The 20,089-nt window shown below is 45.3% G+C and overlaps 1 protein-coding gene across 1 annotated transcript in view; it reads right to left on the bottom strand.

Moving 5' to 3' along the window:
• The window catches only part of VPS41 (VPS41 subunit of HOPS complex), a 258,397-nt gene that overhangs the window by 16,170 nt on the left and 222,138 nt on the right, over nt 1-20,089 (bottom strand). The window contains exons 24-25 of the mRNA XM_083188469.1: nt 19,608-19,748; nt 2,526-2,662 (exon numbers count right to left, since the gene is read on the bottom strand). Coding sequence (XP_083044595.1) covers nt 2,526-2,662; nt 19,608-19,748 — 278 coding nt within the window. The remainder of the gene's footprint in view (nt 1-2,525; nt 2,663-19,607; nt 19,749-20,089) is intronic.

The raw sequence follows: 20,089 nt of genomic DNA, 5'->3' as shown, positions 1-20,089 counted from the left end.
TGACTAAAGTGACGGGTAGTACACGCGGGGATGCATCACAGTCTGTATCCCCTACATAGGGAGATCCTGTGAAGGCAATGGCGCGATACAGTGTCAGCAAGGTTATGTGATTACAAATAGTAATATTGTAACTGATATTGAACCAGAAGTAACAGACTCTACCGAAACTACTCATCATAGATGATCAGTTCCCTGTATGACGGCGGCATCACCAAACTCACTTATTAGTGCCTCTGCACTGTAATGAAATAGATTGGAATTGCCGGCATACGTAGCGTAACATACGTATTAAGAGGTAGTTTTTACAAGAGCCTGTGACCAACATCAATAGGAAACTATTAACCTTATGACTGCTGACAAACTGTGGGACCCCTAAATTATTCACACAAACTCCAATAATAAAGACACCTTTCTCCAAATATATATATCTAATGACGAACAAATAAAAGGAGTAATTGATAGGTGTCACACATGAGAAGAGATTGGTAACTGCTCGTAGACTCCAAACGTGCATTTTAATTGCACTGTATTCACTTGTGTTTATGTTATATGTTGTTTGTCATATTTCGCAGCTTTTAAATGTATTACTATTAAAAGGTATATTTTATGATTTCCCTTCTTTTTGCCAATGGTGCACCACCAATAGACAAACCTTCTCCTTTCCAAATATCAAGTCTGAACCTTTTTTGTCCGTGGTAGCACACCCTTAATACATAAAAATTAACAAATATATTTAATAATCAATATAACAGGGGGCCAACCTAGATCTTATAACCAATTCAAACCTCCCTGTCTTGTGCAACAGATCCCCCACCCCTAGTTTACCCATTTCTTACATAACCATGGTCACCTAGCAATTTGTATCCTCATCACTGTACTACTGTGGTGGTCATATTCTTGTAGCATGGCTCCTCCTCATTCTTCTCCCCAGTGTATCTCTCAGGCTGAGCGGTAAGTATGTTGTAGGGATGGCCATCAACCATCCATGATTGAAGACAATCAATGGTCTTCCATCAATGTTGAATAGCCTTGTCCCCAATGGTGCTTACATACATACAATGTGCTGCACTGTGCGTGAGAGGTGGGTGGTGCAGGACTGCTGACTAACAGTTGAGCCTATCAAGTCAGTTATAGCGAAAGGCGGGACATCAGCATTCTGGAGCACCAATGGCTTGTCTCGATCTATAGCTGATAAGACAGGCTCAGCCTCGCATACAAAGGGCCCAAGTGCCAAACTAGACTCCTCCCCCTTGCCTGCTCCCAATTCAGAAGTATTAACAGAACAAAAAATACTGGGGAATTGGAAACCATTGATAGTACACTGTCAAGTACTTGTTCCCGCTACAACATCGATCAATAGCAAACATCGATGGATGAGGTGCCAAAGGCCATCCCTCAAGCCCTGGCTCAGGGAGGATAATAGACTCTTGAAGGAGATCTTCATTATTTCTTTGACTCTCCATGACATTCAGGGATAGTCAGCAAGCCTGATGTATACACACAAATATAATAAACTGAAAATACATGAGAGGGAGGGAGAGCAGACTCATACTCACCTTGGTGGGGAGGCTGAGATGGTGGTCCTAATTGCATTGGGTTATTTTTACCTCCTCATCTGCTGGGTCCCCCTCCCCTTTACAGGTAGCACACCACTTCTCTGCAGGCCTCTTCTCCCATTCAGAGAATGCAGCTGGTGTTCCAAGAGCTGCATCAGCCATTGTTAAGACAGGTATGATATAGCTTACTGACAGTCGTTTCTCCGATATCGGAATCCCGACTGTCCAGAGCCCGACAGGGAGGCAAGCACATTCCCGACAGGGGGGCAAGCACATTGAAGCCCTTTGCGTGCCCACTGCGCTTGCCTCCTAACCCTCTTATGGGGGTCGTGGACGGAATTCCGACTGTTGGGCTCCTGACAGTCGAGGTTCCGAGTCAGAGAAATGACCATCGGAATCCCGACTGTCGGTGAGTCATCTGGCACCCATAGACTAGTCTGTTCGTAGACAGTAGGGGCTGATGGGACATGTAGTCTTTGAGGGTTATTCTGATTTGTTCGGCCCCCTGTGTGACTGATGTTTTGCATTTCTGCGCATGTGCAGACACAGGGTGTGAGCGGGCATGGTGAACTACATATTCACAGCCCCACCCAGTGTTTCATGAGTGTTCCAATGAAAAAGCCGGGAGTTCCCAGGGAAATCCGGCAATGACGCAGGTGCAGGGGGTGGGCAGTTGACATCAACTGATGTCAGCTGCCCGCCTGCTTCCAGCACAGGAGAGAAAACATTTCTCCCCTGGAGAAAACATTTTTTCATCAAATGATTTCTCCTCTGCACCCAAGGCTGCGAATTAATGATTATGCAAATCATTCATCCGCAGCAGACGGGAAGGGGAGGGGGGGGGGGTGTTTTTGCACCCTTGCAAGTCAACCAGAATAAGGGCCTTGCTGCCTTCACACTTGCTGTGCTGCATACACATTTTCACTTTTCATTCATCTCCACAATTCTTAGTGGAGTATTGGTACTTACCTGGAGGTTATAGTCCTGCAGGATTTTAACAAGTGAATCCCTCAAGTTAGGAATCTCCATCCCTTCTTTAATTCGATGAATCAGAAGGATTGGATCAACATGGGTTCCAATGTTATTTAGTAATCCCGTTATGAATGCTGAGGATGAAAGGATATTCTTATTATTATACGTAGTACATTTTACAGTGCCAATATTCCACAGCACTGTACAGCCAGGAAAATATAATAACACAATAACAATGACTAACAAATACTATAACAGACAATTAAAAGCAGTAAAATCAGTAGGTCATGGTCTCTACAGCTTACAATACAAGGGAGATATGGAAATGATGTATAGGTGTTGATATAGAGCAAGGAGCAAATCTATCTGAAAATACTTCACACACATAAAATCTGCATTATTTTTTTTATTTTTTTTTATTAACAGTTTATTATATAGTGCAGCTAATTCTGTTGTGCTTTACAATTGTAAACAGCAATACAACACACTGGGTATTTACAGACACTTAAAAAGTAGGAGGGCCCTGCTCGCAAGCTTACATGTACAAATTGCAAGCATGTACTTAAACCAGTCACACAGTGTACAAGTGTTTGTTTTGTAAAGCAGATCAGCCACATGTGTATAAAAATAATGGGGTATGAATGGTTATCCAATTAGTTTCTATCCAAGGACAGACATAACATGAAGACACTGAGGAGAGAACACTGACAGGAGCATGTTGTGTGAGTGTTGTACATTATGGGCCTGAGTCTGCAGCAGTTGCTGTTTTGCTAAAATAGCAAAACTGCAACTGCTGTCTCTGGCAGGCAACCCAGCACGCAAAATTCCTACATTAAATGCGATCGCAATATAACTGCGATCACATCACTGCAGTCAAAGGCAGGTATTCAATGGGTAGAATCGTGGCTGGCAGCGAATCCTGTGTAGGATTCGCTACACTTTCGCCGCAATTCTCCCTTCGGGGAGATTCGCCCGGCAGCCACCCCTCCACCCTATTCAACGCCTCAGGGGCTCTTCACCCCTGGTGGCGAATTTTAACCCCCACGGCAAATGCCGCCGGGGAGCTATGGGACAGCTGCAGGCAGGGAGATGGAAGCCTTCCTGCCTGCGTCGGACACTGTGGGGGTGAAGGAGGGCTGTCTGGGACACAGGGAGAGCCCCCCAGAGCTGGCAGGGGGCTGTGTTAGGGAGCCGCTACACTCACTGGTCTTGATCGTGCATATGTAATGATCGGGACCAGTGTGCAGTGAATAAATTAATATTAATTAGCAGCTCCCGGCTCCCGCCCCCTGCTGCCGAATGTGTAAAAAAAAAAAAAAATGTTTAAAAAAAAATAATAATAATAATTACAAATATATTGCAGCACATGAATAAAAATAGCATGCCCCTTCACAGAAAAAAAATCAGATTTTTTGACACCAAAAAAAACACACAAAAAAACGCTTTATTTTAAAAGATCACATTCCAGTTCAACTAAAAAAAGATGACGAATGTAAAATGGAGAATCATGGCAAAAATCAATGGAGAAAGCAGTTCTCCATTTGAGCATTGAATACACTCTCGGCGAATCCCAGTGAAAACCCCATTGAAATACACAAGCGAATTGCAGCGAGCATGAAACGGAGAACTGGCCGGCATTCTCTGTTCACTTTAGGCGAACAGTGAACATTGAATAGGGTGAATCAGATTTTCAGTGAAAAAAATTCACCGCAAGGAGTGAAAACAGCCCGATTTGCCGAAAAAACGGTGAATCAGGAGCATTGAAAACTGGCCAGTGTGGTAAGGGTAGCACCTCGCCTTCAGGGGCTACCAACGTACTATGTGACGTCACACAGCTGCCCCAAAATATTCTTGTCTTTTAAAAAAAAAATGTATACAATTGTACACATGTACAATATGTACAATATATATTAGTTTTTTTTTAACATTATTCTGGAGCATGATATCATCCTGTGGAAGATTTTGGTGGAATAAAGTAAACAGTTTTGCACTGACCTCCACTTCACTAAACTGTAAGTTCGGCACGAACCTTATCCTGTACTGCTATCACATTTGAAAGCAACCAAGATAGGCGTTGCCTTCCACTTTTAAAGTGAGTTCGGTATGCCATCGCAACCATCGTTGCTATTTAGCGTTAACAAGATGATTTACAACCTGACTGGGTCATACTGTTAACTTTTTATAAAATCATACCAACCCATCACAGTACAAAAAATGAACTTCTATATTGTTACATTTATAAGCTTATTGAGTGCTACTGCTACCAGGCTCAATTGTGTGCTATAGGTCCTCATTTAATCATGCATTGTTTTATTTTCTACATTTTGCATTATTTATTTATTTATTTATTTATTAGCAGTTTCTTATATAGCGCACACAGATTCCGCAGCGCTTTACAGAGAATATTTGACCATTCACATCAGTCCCTGCCCCAGTGGAGCTTACAATCTATATTCCCTACCACATGTACACGCACACACAGACATTCTAGGGTTAATTTTTTTTTTATTTACATTTGCCTATTTATTTAAAAAAATGGTGTACTATGACTATTAAAATAGTATCAATCTGATTGTGGCCCCAGTTATTTCTCTTTGGGGAGAATTCAATACAGCACAATGGGCCTTATTCTAGTTCACTCTTTCTGACAAAATCCTTCTTAGATCGACAAAACCATGTGCACTGCAGGGGGGCAGATGTAACATGTGCAGAGAGAATTAGATTTGGGTGAGTTATTTTGTTTCTGTGCAGGGTAAATACTGTCTGCTTTATTTTGACACTGCAATATAGATCTCACTTTGAAGTAAAACCCCACCCAAATTTAATTCTCTCTGCACAAGTAACATCTGCCCCACCTATAGTGCACATGGTTTTGTTCATCTAAGAAGGATTTTGTTAGAAAGAGTGAACTAGAATAAGGCCCAATGTGTCACGAATAACTGCTTATTAGTTCATACATCACTAGTTCTCCTGTGCATCTACAGTATATGGGAAGGAAGGGATACTAATGTATGTCAATGGTCGAATGGTCGCAAATTGCATCCATCCAAACATTTTGTGGTACAATTGATATGAACTCTCAGATTACTTTTACATCCAAAATACCTAGGTCAGATGGATGACAATGTTCTCAGAAAGGCCAACAATGTTTTGGTCCAAATGGAACTTTAAAAAACTTTAGGTAAGGAAGATTGTTTGGTCCTTAGAATCACTCTATCGGAATGAGAGTTCAGTAAAATATACTTATATGGTAATGTAGCCAATTCTGATACACGCCGCAGAAATGGCCAGGAGAAATAACACCTTCAGAGTAAGATAGCATAATTCATCAGATTCAAATAGGCATTTTTGAAGAGCCTATAAATCTAAATTCAAATCCCATGGAGGGATAGGAGGAATGTTCACTAAAGCACCCTACTTTAAGGATGGCCCGCATCTCTGGAATGATTACTTGACCCCTAAGCAAGGAATAGTGAAGGATCTTGGACAACTCATTTTGACAAAATGTCAGGAGTCATGAGAGGTCAAAGAGACCTACTGTACCAAGAGATGTCTTCTCTCGGGAAACGGTCATCTGTCAGACCACACTTAGGTCGACGGTCATTAGGTCGACCCCGGAAGGTTGACTAGCCCCAAGGTCGACAGGGTTAAAGGTCGACATGGGCCAAGGTCCACATGACTTAAGGTCGACATGGGCCAAGGTCGACATGGGTTTAGGTCGACACTCATTAGGTCGACATGAGTTTTTCTCTGTTTTTTGAGCCAACATGTGCCGACAGGCGGTATTTCATGCCCTACCATCCACTAGGGCATGGTGGGAGAATAAAATAGTGTGCCGAGCGTAGCGAGGCACCGTGCCCGAAGCATTGCGAGCGAAGCGAGCGATGTGAGGGGCTGCGGTTCAACTCCAACTGTGTCAATGTCGACTGCGTCGACATTCGGGTAAAAAAAAAACAGTAAAAAACTCATGTCGACCTAATGACTGTCGACCTAAACACATGTCGACCTTAAGTCATGTCGACCTTGACCCATGTCGACCTTTAACGTGTCGACCTTGGGGCCAGTCAACCTTCCGGGCTCGACCTAATGACTGTAGACCTAAGTCTGGTCTGACAGATGTACCGATTCCCTTCTCTCGGGTGCCGGACGGGGTCCCGACAGTCGGGATCCCGTCATTCATTTACCTGACGTCATGATCCATACTGTTAAAATGCCAACAGCCGGGTTCCCAGCGGACACCGGCTATTCTCCCTCGTGGGGGTCCAAGACCCCCCATAGAGGGAGAATAGAATAGGTGGCGAGCGTAGGGAGCCACAGTGCCCACAGTGTGTTGCGCTTGCCCCTCTGTCTGTGTCTGGCCAGTCGGGATCCCGACGTCGGGCTAATGACTGTTGGGATCCCGACGTTGGGCTAATGACTGTTGGGATCCCGACTGTCGGAACCATATACCACACCCCTTCTCTCACATCACACGATGGGCCTAATTCAGCATAGATTGTTAGCTAGAGAAAACACAGTAGACTGGAAGCAGAAAACCTCCGGCCAGAAAAAAGAAAAAATGTCTTTCACTGTTTTTTTACCCGAATGTCGACACAGTCGACATGGACACAGTTGGACTTGAACCGCAGCCGCTCGCAATGCTTCGGGCACGGTGCCTCGCTATGCTCGGCACACTATTTTATTCTCATCTCCGGCCTTGACAACATCCTTCTCTCTGGGCTACCTCTCCCGCCTCGCACCTCTCCAATCCATTCTTAACGCTGCTGCTAGGCTCATCTTCCTCTCCCGCCGCTCTACCTCCGCCTCCCCCTCTGTCTATCTCTTCACTGGCTCCCCATTCCTTTCTGTGTTCTTTTTAAACTCCTACAAGGCTCTCTCCTCCTCCACCGCTCCTTACCTCTCTCTTCACTGATCTCTATCCACACTCCCTCCCGTCCTCTTCACTCCATCGCTGACCGCCGACTGACCTCTCACCTTATCACCTCCTCCCACTCCCGTGTCCAAAACTTCTCCCGCGCTGCCCCCCTGCACTGGAACAACCTCCCGCCAACCATCAGGCTTTCTGATTCCCTTACCTCCTTCAAGCGCTCCCTCAAAACCCACTTTTTTCGACTAGCCTATCCCTCCTCCTAACCTCTTTTGAACCTCCTATCCTGCCTCCGTTCCCATCCATTCCTACTCATCCTATTGTTTTTCGTTCGTCCACCCACCTCCTTTTAGTATGTTAACTCTTATGAGTAGGGCCCTCCTTCCTCACGTACTCACCTTACCTCTTTACCTCACCTGTTCTTCCCTTCCTCTACTTCATCTTCAGTCTCCTCGACAATTTCGACACCTACTTCTGAACTGATGCTGATTTTAGTTCTACCAGCTATACCCCTATTTATGCTGTATTTTATCAACACACCCTGTACGTTACCTTGTAATTTGTTTTTTGTTTGCTATGTACAGTGCTGCGGACCCTTTGTGGCGCCTTATAAATAAATGTACTACTAAATGTCCCTTGCAAAATCTCAAATGCATTGCAAATAGTTATATATTAGCAGATCCATTCACATAAAAATGAACCATCCAACAGTTTTTCCCACCCACGCCAGTCTAGAGCTGACACTAATCTGCTCAGGCTAGAAGTGATCACTGAAGTCAGAGACCCACTCAAAAAATCCCTTGGCATGCCTGCGTATTCACAAACACATCTACAAAATGCCATGTTCCCCCAAACACCAGCTTCCTGTCAATCCAACTATGAATACACTGAAACATCTATGCGTATGGATATTTTTTTGCTATTTGGTTCTACATATACAAGGTGGTGCGATAATCGTTGAATTTGCAAGTTTTCTGATTAGCAATCAATGCTTAATTAGGCCAATATATAGTACAATGATATATATGGGGTGTGACCAGCCTGCAACCCTTATGCAGATACAATGGTGCTGTATATCCAAGATTTTATACGCATGGTATTACTGACTTGTCTGGAAATTCTACTGAATCTTAAAAACTATATCTAAAGAAAAAAAATTCTTCTGCAGGGGGAATGGCCAAGGAGGCTTGATCCTATAGTAACATGTACCACACACATCCAATCCATACAACTTAGTCCCTCCCACTGAATTCACTAAATTACTTAACCTAACCGGATAGTTGTCATTACAGTACTACCAAGGTCATCTGTGGGTCTCTGGAATTCGCTCCATTCACAGGCAATTTCTTGTTAAGCCAGGAAGCCATGAGCTCTATTTTTGGCTTCTACCGACAATCTAAACCCATCTGAAGAAACATCTGATGTAACTCCCATCCCTGTGGTGACATGTGCCCAACTCCCAGTTCACCAACCTTGGAATGTGGACAGCCGAAATGGCAAGATCCTAGATTTCCAACCATGCTCATGGCTTCCTGGCTCATGCAGGTCCACATGGCATGTTTAGCAGGCCCCCGGTGACATCACAGCAGCCGATATCGTTTAATGTGTACTGACAATACCGGATGCGTTTGTCATCGCGTAGTGTGTATGGAACCTTTTCTGGTGTTGATTTCCTTTCTAACTCATTGCAATTCCGTTTTTTTATTGTTTTTTTTTTTCTGTGTTGCTAAGCCTAATGTAATAATAATAATAATAATAATAATAAAAACTGAAAAAATGTTCTGTAATATTGCCTGTGTGTTTCTATTGTTTTGTAAATGAGATGTAAAAGGTTTACCGAGATGACTGTGTCCTGGAAGGAAATACATTCTAAGCAATATTCAAAGCTGACACTACGGAACATTTCAGTCCTAAATTATGAAAGCAATATCATGTTTCTGTCGCACCATACCTTGGCTACATAACAGGAAAATTAAGCCATCAATCTCTCCAATATACAGTATATTACATAGTAACTCCTACACACTTTCATTTTTATTACAAGAGATATCAAACTAGTTAAGGAATTATCAACATGTCAATATCAGAACAGTTAAATCGCCAGTAAAAAAAGGTGTTTGATTAAGTTGATTTCAAGATTATGACAAATATTTTATGCCTGAAATCACTGGGGTTAGAGGGAAGCAAAGATGTCCTTCTGGATGAAAGATGAAGGAGACCTACATTTGCAACCACATGGGGGTTGGCTTATTTACAAGTACACACATGTCACAATTCAGATTTCTGTACTGCAGCTGCATTTACTGTAGTAACTGTGCACACTTTGGTTCCAGTGCCAGTGTGCAACTCCATTCTAGTCATGTTTCCCTTAAGTGTGCCATTGTGTGTCATACTTTCCCTAGGCTAAAGTCAAATGAACAAGGGCACTACTATAAGGCAATGACAGTGATGGAAAATATGATGGTAATATGAGAGGATGAAGATGATAAAGGGCCTAATATAGAGAAGGATGCTAATGCAGACGCAAATGCGATTTTCTGCAACCCAACTGCAGATATCAGCAATTGAAGCTGCCACCTGCTGAAAAGAAATGTCCATCAGAACAAACACAAATCATCCACAAATGTGTGCACATTCCAATACTGTAAGCAAGAACAAGGAACGTCAGGCTTACAAGGTAGACCTATGGATATGCAGACTGGCCACGGCAGAAGCGACACAGACACCATGTTTGTCTGCGTACAAGATAACAGCTGACGTCAGATATATGCCTCGAATATGGCCATGACATGCCATCTTTTTTCTAACCACTACCCGTTACCTCCCTAAAACAGTCTTTTCCTGTTGATCACTTACTGCGAACGCAAAGGAACCTTGGCACATGTAGTGTAATCACAGTGCATGAGCAGTCTGCTGATAATCACTCGGTTTCATGAAACTTTGGCATTACATCCATCTCTAAATTGGACCCTAAGACTTCAACATGTTAACAAATTAAAATGATAGGCAGAAGTAATCAAGTCCGATTATACATTTTTAATATATTTATTTCTCCTTCATCCTAAGGGGACACTGAAGTATTACCCTGGGGATTGAGTGGTGTATTGGAGGAGTCGGCACTTTAAGAAACTTTGAAGTGTAGCATGGCTCCTCCCCCTCTATCCCCCCCTCAGACTCCAGTCTTAGTTAAGTGCCCGGAGGAGTCGGTTCCCTGGGCAAGGGCTCCGTCTAAGGGGGCTCTTAGTTTTTAATTTTATTTTAATTTTTGAAGTGTTACAGGCAGCCAGGAGACCCTGCTGGCTGCCTGCTACGTGGGACAACCTCCGGGAGGGTCAGAGCGGCACTGCCTGCGGCGCACGCTACTGACCCCGGCCACCAACGCATCGGCACTGGGGACCCGCCACAGCCGCCCGCGGCCAGTGTTACGGGTCCGGGGCCACGTCAACGCCGGAGGTCTCAGGGGCAGCAGAGGTGACGGCTGGACCAGAGAAGCGCGCTGGTCCAGCAAAAGAACAACAGCAGCAGACTCAGCGCCGCTGTACACAGCGCGCGCTGAGCGGATGACGACGGGGGGCGGAGCCTCTGCACTCCCGGTCTCCTGACTCTCTGAGCGCCATTTTAGCCCACGCTGCCTGTTCTTTCTGGTGTGCCTCCATGGATCTCCGGCACAGGACATCAGAGCGCTGCTCCAACTCATCAGCACTGCACTGGGTGAGTGTCTGGGGGTTTTTCCCACTGGGTTCCCCCGTTGGAGTGTTTAATACTGTGGTGGGCATAATTCGGGGAAAGCAAGCTCCTCTCCCCCTATTACTTCTTCTCTCCTTCTCTGCTTGTGTGTGAGTCAGTGTGTACCGCTGTCTGACTGCTGTGTATACAGTTTTAATATGGCTGCTAAATCTCAGTCTAAACAAAAACTAATTGTGTGCACACAGTGCAATGAACAGTTTACACAGCACGTTAAGGGTGTCACCCTGTGCAAAGATTGTCAGGGAGGAGAGGAAGAAAAGGCTCCTTCTTCCATACTTAATGTGGAAGGGGTCACCAGTGTACTGTCTACCCTAGCAGCAGAATTGGCTGCGTCATGCAGGGATAGGGAAGTGTTACACTCACAGCTGACTTCCATGGGTTCGGCTGAACCTTCCTGGGCCAGGGACCTCATAAAATCTGTGGACTCCCTGGTCAAAGCTACATCCAGCCAGCCTGCAAGCATTCCACCCCCTTCTCTTAAAAGAACCATTCCCTTGTTGCTACGGGGGGATTCGTCAGGGGATGAGCAGGACGACCCCCTGGGTGACGATGGTGACTTGCAGGATGACCCCCTCCCTCAAGCAGATGGGGGGGATGGGGTAGTACAGGAGGGGTCCCAAGGATTAGACGCCCCTATACAGGCTGTCAAATTCACCTTAAATGTAGGTGAGCCGGATCCTCCGGCATATACCCCTATCTTTGGCCCGCCTACTAAGGCGGCGGTATTCTTTCCAGAATCTGTAGAATTAGACAAGCCTTTATTGGACATCTGGAAGGCTCCGGAAAAGAAGTTCCAACTGTCTAGACGTTTTAAAGGGACTTATCCCTTCTCTCCTGAGGCAAGGGCTAAGTGGGAAAACCCACCTTTAGCAGATGCTTCGGTGTCAAAACTTTCTAAGAAAGCAGCCCTGCCTATTCCAGGGGCAGTAGCGTTAAAAGAGGCTCCTGACAGACGTCTGGAGGCGGGGTTAAAACATATGTTTACCACTGCTGGCGTTACTCTACGCCCCATCCTAGCCATTTCCTGGGTCAGTAGAGCCATGGAATCATGGGCCGAGGAAATATCAAAAGGTTTAGAAGAGCAAAGGCCTGTTGAGGACTTGGCTTTGCTGTCCGCTCAGATGCGCGAGTCTGCAGCATACATAGGTGAGGCCGCTAGAGACTCTGCGGCCTTAATAGCCAGGGTTTCCGCCTTATCTGTCACAGCTAGGCGCTCCCTGTGGCTCAAATCTTGGCAGGCAGAAGCAGACATCAAAAAAGCGGTAGAGGGGCTACCGTTCACAGGCGAGGTCCTTTTTGGACCTGAGCTGGACAAACTGATTGCTCAGGCCACAGGAGCAAAATCCACTTTCCTTCCATCTTCGGCCCCTCCCCCTCAAAAGAAACCTTTTCAGGGACCCTCCTTTCGTTCCTTTCGGGGAGCCCCAAAATTTAGGGGTAAATCCCAGGGTTCCTTTGCCACTTCCAGAGGCAGAGGCAGAGGTTTTGGTGGCACAGCCACTGGTTCAACAGCAGGAACCCGCCGTCCTGAAGCCAAGCTCCCAGAAAAACCCTCATCATGACTGTCTCCCATCTTTCCTGGGGGATCCCAGGGTGGGAGGTCGTCTAAGGGACTTTCAACACATATGGAGAACGTCCTGTACAGACAATTGGGTGTTGTCAATTGTCGAGCAGGGCTACAAGCTGGATTTTGCTTACAGCCCTCCTCACCAATTTTTCACCATGGGCCTTCCCCATGTCGAAAAGGACCGCCTGCTTCTGATCCAAGCAATTCAAAAGTTGCTGGCGGCTCAAGTCATTATACCAGTACCAACAGCCAGAAGAGCCGAAGGCTTGTATTCCCCTCTTTTTCTGGTGCCAAAACCAGACGGTACGGTCCGCCCGATACTAAATTTAAAAACCTTGAACAAGTACAATGCCTACCAAAAGTTCAAGATGGAATCGCTTCGATCAGTAGTCGCCGGTCTAGAACCACTGGAATTTATGGCTTCACTAGACATCAAGGATGCCTACTTACATGTACCCATTCACGAAAATTACCAAAAGTTCCTGCGCTTTGCCGTCAAGGAACAGCATTTTCAGTTTTGGGCCCTGCCCTTTGGCCTTTCCTCCGCCCCACGCCTATTCACAAAAATCATGGCGGTGATGGTCTCCCTACTACACACAAAGGGGATGAATGTGGTCCCATACTTAGACGATCTTTTGATCAAAGCCCCGTCCGAAGCCCTGCTACTTCAGAGCATCCAGGTCTGCTGCAAAGTACTACTGCAACATGGATGGATCCTGAATTACAAAAAATCGCAACTGACACCGTCCCAAAGGATTCTCTTCTTGGGTCTCACTTTGGACACATCCCTACAGAGGATTTTCCTACAAATGGCCAAAATTCTCTCCCTTCAGGAATTGACCAGACAGGTCCTCAGGCCTCACAAGGTGTCAATACACCTGTGCATTCGCCTGTTAGGGAAAATGGTGGCCTCCTTCGAGGCCCTACCATTCGGTCGTTTCCACTCCCGGACCTTCCAACTGGATCTCCTAAAACAGTGGTCAGGTTCTCATGTGCACATGCACAAGAGAGTAGTTTTGCCTTCTTGCAGTCGCCTATCTCTACATTGGTGGCTCCATACACCAAACCTGCTGGAGGGACGACGGTTTGGGGTATGGGACTGGACCATTGTCACAACAGATGCGAGCCTCAAATTGGCCTCGGCGCCCGTGGTACGCCGACCTTCAAGGGCTCCTGATAGACAAACCTTGGCTTCTTCCTCAGCGGGACGACCTTCTTCTACAGGGGCCGTTCGTTTACCAAGGCTTACCGCGGTTGCGTTTGACGGCGTGGCTGTTGAAGCCGCGCTGTTGAGTAGAAGGGGTATCCCAAAGTCTGTCATTCCAACGATGATGAGAGCCAGGAAGGAGGTCACTTCCCGTCACTAGCACAGTATTTGGAAAGCTTATGTAGCTTGGTGTGAACGCCGTAAGCTACCCACTTCTGTTTTTGGTCTGTCCCGGGTACTACGGTTTTTGCAGTCTGGATTTCAGGCAGGCCTTCGTCTGGGTTCGCTTAAAGTCCAGGTGTCGGCCTTGTAAATATTTTTTCATCGACGTCTGGCGGTCATTCCGGAAGTTCAAACTTTCTTGAATGGAGTACTACGGCTCCAGCCTCCGGTTCGTGCCCCGGAGGAACCTTGGAATTTGCCACTGGTTCTGGATTATCTTAAATCCAGTGTTTTCGAACCTCTGGAATCCATTGATCTTCGTCTTCTCACGTGGAAAACGATTATGCTTTTAGCTCTGACTTCAGCGCGAAGGGTGTCAGACCTGAGCGCTCTGTCATGCAGATCACCATATCTAGTGTTTCACCCAGATAGGGCGGAACTACGCACAAAAATGGATTACCTTCCGAAGGTTGTGTCTGCGTATCACCTCAACCAGCCTATTGTGGTACCAGCATTGACAGGTGATTTAAAATCTCTGGATGTAGTTTACACGTTACAGGTCTATGTGAACAGAACCAAAGAGGTATGGAAGTCGGATTCACTCTTTGTACTTTATGCTACTGCCAAGCGAGGTTGGCCGGCCTCCAAACAGACCTTAGCAAGGTGGATCTGTTTGACCATAAAGCAAGCTTATGTACAGGCGTCGCAAGTCCCGCCTTCAAGGGTGTCAGCTCATTCCACACGGTCTGTGGGTCCGTCTTGGGCGGCAGCTAGAGGCGTGTCTCTGACTCAACTGTGCAGAGCAGCGACATGGTCTGGTCCAAACACGTTCATCAAATTCTACAGGTTTGACACGTTTGCGGCCTCCTCTTCTAGTTTTGGCCGTGCTGTACTACAGGATGACCAGCACCTTCCCACCCGTGGGGATGGCTTTGGGACGTCCCCAGCGTAGTACTTCAGTGTCCCCTTAGGATGAAGGAGAAAATAGGAATTTGGTACTCACCATTAATTCCCTTTCTCCGAATCTGTAGGGGACACTGAACGCCCTCCCGGCGCTGTTCTAGCCTGTGTAGGGTTGTTCAATCTGTATGCGTGATTGTTGTGTGCATACGTTTGTCTACAGTTATTGTTACAGCATGTTATGTTCTGTTTTCTGTTCGTCTCTCTCTCTCTCTCTGTCAGAGATTCCCTGGTCTCTTTTCTCCTCTCAGTCACAGTTAACTAAGACTGGAGTCTGAGGGGGGGATAGAGGGGGAGGAGCCATGCTACACTTCAAAGTTTCTTAAAGTGCCGACTCCTCCAATACACCCCTCAATCCCCAGCGTAGTACTTCAGTGTCCCCTACGGATTCGGAGAAAGGGAATTAACGGTGAGTACCAAATTCCTATTTTTGTTTTATGCATTCTTGGAGGCTCCCCAGTCACGGGCAACATATAAGAATCACCATGACTGTGATAGGTTAACAGGACTTGGATGCTATAATTATGTGATTACTAAGCAACAGTGATACCAGAAATCATGTTTCCAGAAAGGGAACGTCAAGCTGCCCAAGAATCACTGGGTCCGATGGAATAGGGCGCTTCTGTCAGAAGCTAGATGCCGGAAGTGGGGCACTTCCAGGAAGAAAGAAAGTACAATACCTTCTAGAGCCGGGGATTGGTCTATTACCTTGTGTCTTCACTATTACAGCTTCTGATTGGTAGGAAAAGGAGCGTGTTTGGATTAGGTAGACTGAACTCTAGAGAGGACCCCCTTGATTGCATATACTGTAGGAAGTATTTATACCCCACCAGGGGAAAAGACACAGTGCACTCTCCTTGAGAAAGAACTCTGACGCAGTTGAAATGCGTCGTAAGATAGATAGGACTGACATCATCACGTTTGGAACCCAGTGGAGAAACCTGGGACATCTACTGATATTCCATATCAGGCACAACTGAGAAATGCTTTTATACACAGTTTCTACACAATCCTTATACACTCTACCTGTCCATGTTATCCATATTATGTTTAAAGTTTTATTGATATTGAAAATGTGTTACACCATACAGTATAAAAGTTTCTTTCTCTGGGACACTCTGATATACTCTGAGTCTGCCTATTCACAAAAGGGGAAAGGAGAACCTGTACTAAGAATCTCACAGACATCATTTATATAAGAGTTGGAGAAGAGAAGATCCATCCTCTCAGTGGCAAACGCAGGATTTTCAGAAGGGGGTTTCCAGAGGGGCGGAGCAAAGCACAGAGATGGACACTTAGGTGACCCAGTATATGCCGGGTCAGTTAAAGTATTATAGATAGACCAAATGTATATAAATAATAATAATAATAATATACACACACACACACACACACATATATATATATATATATATATATATATATATATATATATATACACATACATACATAACAGCAGTGTAGACCCCAGGGCATAGCAATGTATTGGGGCCCCTACCGATCCTCCAGCAGTAGGGGTGGGGGAAGTTTTGATGTCCTGCGACTGGTAGGGGGTATTATATCAACCGCTCAGCATGTAGGGCCTGGATCAGTAATTTCCACTAATTGCCCCTTTACTGCACAGATGGTGGGAGATGGGGTGGGAGAAGGGGGCATTGGGCTGAATAAAAGGGCCCTGATACATAACTTCCAGGGTGGTAGAGGATGTTTAATACGCAGAGGAAGGGTGTATAGTGGAGTGGGCTTATTATTCATAATTTTCTGGTGGGAGGACAGCTTGCTTGACTGCAGATATCTCCAGTTCCCAGAAATAGATTTCTTAGATTTTAATGGAATTAAAAACTAGAGAATCCCACCTACCAAATGGTGTTGGGGACTAGGGGATCAGAGTTCAGGAGGCAAAACAATCTGCCAACAAGAATATAAAACTACATACCAGGTGTGTGGAGCTGGAGCAGTAACCAGCTGCTGGAAGGCTGATATCTCTGGTTTTGTGAACAGTAGAGACAAGCTACTAGTGTCCATCAAAGGGGAAGAGTCTCAGCTTTTGGAATATATCCTCAGAAAAACTCTAAGTCAAACAGAACCTGAAATATCTGACTGGGAAGAGCAATTAACAGGCTTGGATGGGGACCACTGCTTTGAAGTCAGATATCTCCGGTTCCCAAGGGCCGATTTTTAAAATTCTTGTACCCATGGAAAGAGGAGACCATCAGCTTTCAGCATAGGGCCCTTAGACTCATGGGGGGTTTCTGGGTACTCAGAAACCCCCCCTGCGTGCGCTACTGCCTCTCATAAGGATGTGTGGTGTTTTCCTTGAGGGAGCACCCACTTTGTATACTGTAGAAGTAAGTATGCCCCCTAGACAGCCCGCACAGCGCTGTGGAGAAAACATTCTATGAAAGCATTAGGGGACCCTTGAAAACAGGGCTCACAAAATTCAGCTCTGTGGGGTTCTGAGCTGTCACACACAAGGACATAGCCATAATTGGAATGGTGCAGAATGTGCTCTGTGGGCAGAACCAGTAGCCACAATCTGCCAAGCCCCATTATGATGTATATTACTAATATACAGCTCAGGGTACCCCATCCGGCTCCTCGGTGTGTGCAGTGCTGATCTATTTGAGCTCTGTCTCACCTGGCTCCTACAGTCTGAATGAAGAGACATCATGAAGTCTCCACGGAGTGACTACTGTTAGGCATTGGACTTGATTCCCAATAGAGTGTAGTGGAAGCAGAAAAGACGAGAAAGAGGAGTAGGAATGTTAATGAGGTCAATGAGAATGAAGAGGACAAGTGATGATGATGAGGTGGAATAATCATCATTCCTCGTCCCCCGCTCAGGGGGAGGGGGTGTTGATTATTATGAGGAATTAATAGGCAGAGTAAGAATGATGATGATGAGGAGAATTGATTATGAGGAGGGAGGAGTCATGATAATGAGGAGGCAGGATGAGTAATGATGATGAGCAGGTAGAATTTGGAGAGGGGTTCTACTGTCGCATAATCTGTATAATGGTCTCTACTTTGTAGTGTAACATGTATAGTGGGCATTACTGTGTGACATAACATGTCTTAGGGGCTTTATTATGTGTTATAACGTGTATAAGGGGCTCTTCTGTGTGATGTAACATGTACAAAACCTGTTTGGCAAAATCTGATTTGTGCAGCCTACAGAGTGGGCCTTCATAATTACATAGACACATAGAGTTTGACAACAGATCAACACTATTCTGCCCAACTACTCTGCCCCTTTTTTAACCATATTGTTAGTCTTGAACCCTATTTGATACTTATTTTATGGTAAGGATGTCCTTATGTCTATCCCGTGCATGTTTAATTGTTCTTCTGTCTGAGCCTCTATCACCTCTGATGGGAGGTTATTCTACTTGTCCACCACTCTTTCTGTAAAGACATTTTCCACAAATTCCCCTAAACCTCCCTACAATTCCAGTACATACGAGTGGCGAGTGTAGCGAGCCCTGCGAGGGGACGCGGATTACTTTACATGTTTTCGCACACTATATAAAATCAACTCCACGCTGACGTGGATAGTGGGGGTATGAAAAGGTTGGGAGGACGCGTTCCGCCGCCGCTCGCCAAGCTTCGGGGTGGTGTGGATAGTGGGGGGGGGTGCCTAAATCTCATAGCATCTCATAGAAGTGTATAGTAAATTTAATGGCATCGCACCCTATAAAACCGCATGCGATCGCATGCGATTTTGCGCGCGATGCGACCCGCCGGGTCCAAGAGAGCAGTGAATAAATTACATCGAAAAATTGCATCACATCACACGGCACTAAAACGGCCCATGTGATGCGATGCGATTTTCTTATGCAGAATAGCCCACTAAGCAATTTGCTCAGTGGGCGCCCTGCTAATACACAAGTACAGAAAACTTCAATAAAAAGGAATGTGCGGCCATGAGAGACCATTCTTTTGTACAGTATGTTTTTTTTTTTTATTCTCCTTTAATTCTTCTGGGGTCCGACTTCTCTCCTGTGCAAACGCCTCGGTGACTGTGCAAGTTGTCAAAGGCCCCACACAGCAGATATGCCCATGCGCAGAGGCTCAACATCAGTCCTCGGTGTAAACACATCGAGGACAGAAGGCATCCGAATCAGGGCCAATGTGTGTCCCGAAATGTGTCTCTCTACATCACTACTTAGCTGACAGGCTGCAGGCAATCTGCTATTCTGTCCTAACTTGTGTCCAAGTTTTTATCAATGTTGTGTTTACAATCACATAACCTTCATTAGTGAAATGTTATTTAGGTGCTGACTCATTCTCATAACACTGCAGTGTACTAAATTCCCAGCAACACTGATGTCCCTATTGCACTTTTACGGGTGACAAATGACTGTACTACGAAATGCAAAATGAAGAAGAGAAAATATATCTTGTGTTGATATCACTTATACTAATATTAACAAGTAAAACACATGAATGGTAAGTATTAAATCTTTCCCATTTTCAGATTATTAGGAAAGAAATAAAGATGTCCTTCACTGTCATACAACATCATCGCAATGTACAGTAAAAGCTAATTACTCTATTCGCTGCACTTACGTGGTTTGTCAATAGAGTACAGAATAAGGTCCTCCCACAGCTCTGCATCATCCTGTTCTTTGGCAAACTCAATGGCTTTATCCACATTATGCAGTTCCTCCATGATCATCTGCAGGGCCTTGCGACTATTACCCATTCTGCCTGGGGACCCAAAGACAAGTCTGTTTAATAATCATCTCAAGAGCAGTAAATGCAATGAAATAAAATATAGCAATACCAATTAAAAAAACAATGACAACAACAATTCTACACAAAAATAATCATATACCTAATCAGATAGAGCACTGTAGCCAGCCTGATATTGCTGACCATTTCCTGTTCATACTGTGTATAGGTGATGCCTGGGTCAGTAACAGAGTATAGTGAACTAAGGGCCTGTTTGTACAGGTCCGAATTCGGCCCCATCTCCAAGATGTCCATCTTTACACTAGCCAGGGCAATCGCAAAATGAGTGACAGACAGGGGGTGGTCGCTGGGTTCTG

The sequence above is a fragment of the Crinia signifera genome, chromosome 5 (genome assembly GCF_055691185.1).
Source record: "Crinia signifera chromosome 5, ASM5569118v1, whole genome shotgun sequence".
NCBI classification, from domain to species: domain Eukaryota; kingdom Metazoa; phylum Chordata; class Amphibia; order Anura; family Myobatrachidae; genus Crinia; species Crinia signifera.
Note: the sequence above shows the minus strand (reverse complement) of the source record. Positions and strands in the feature narration are given on the sequence as shown.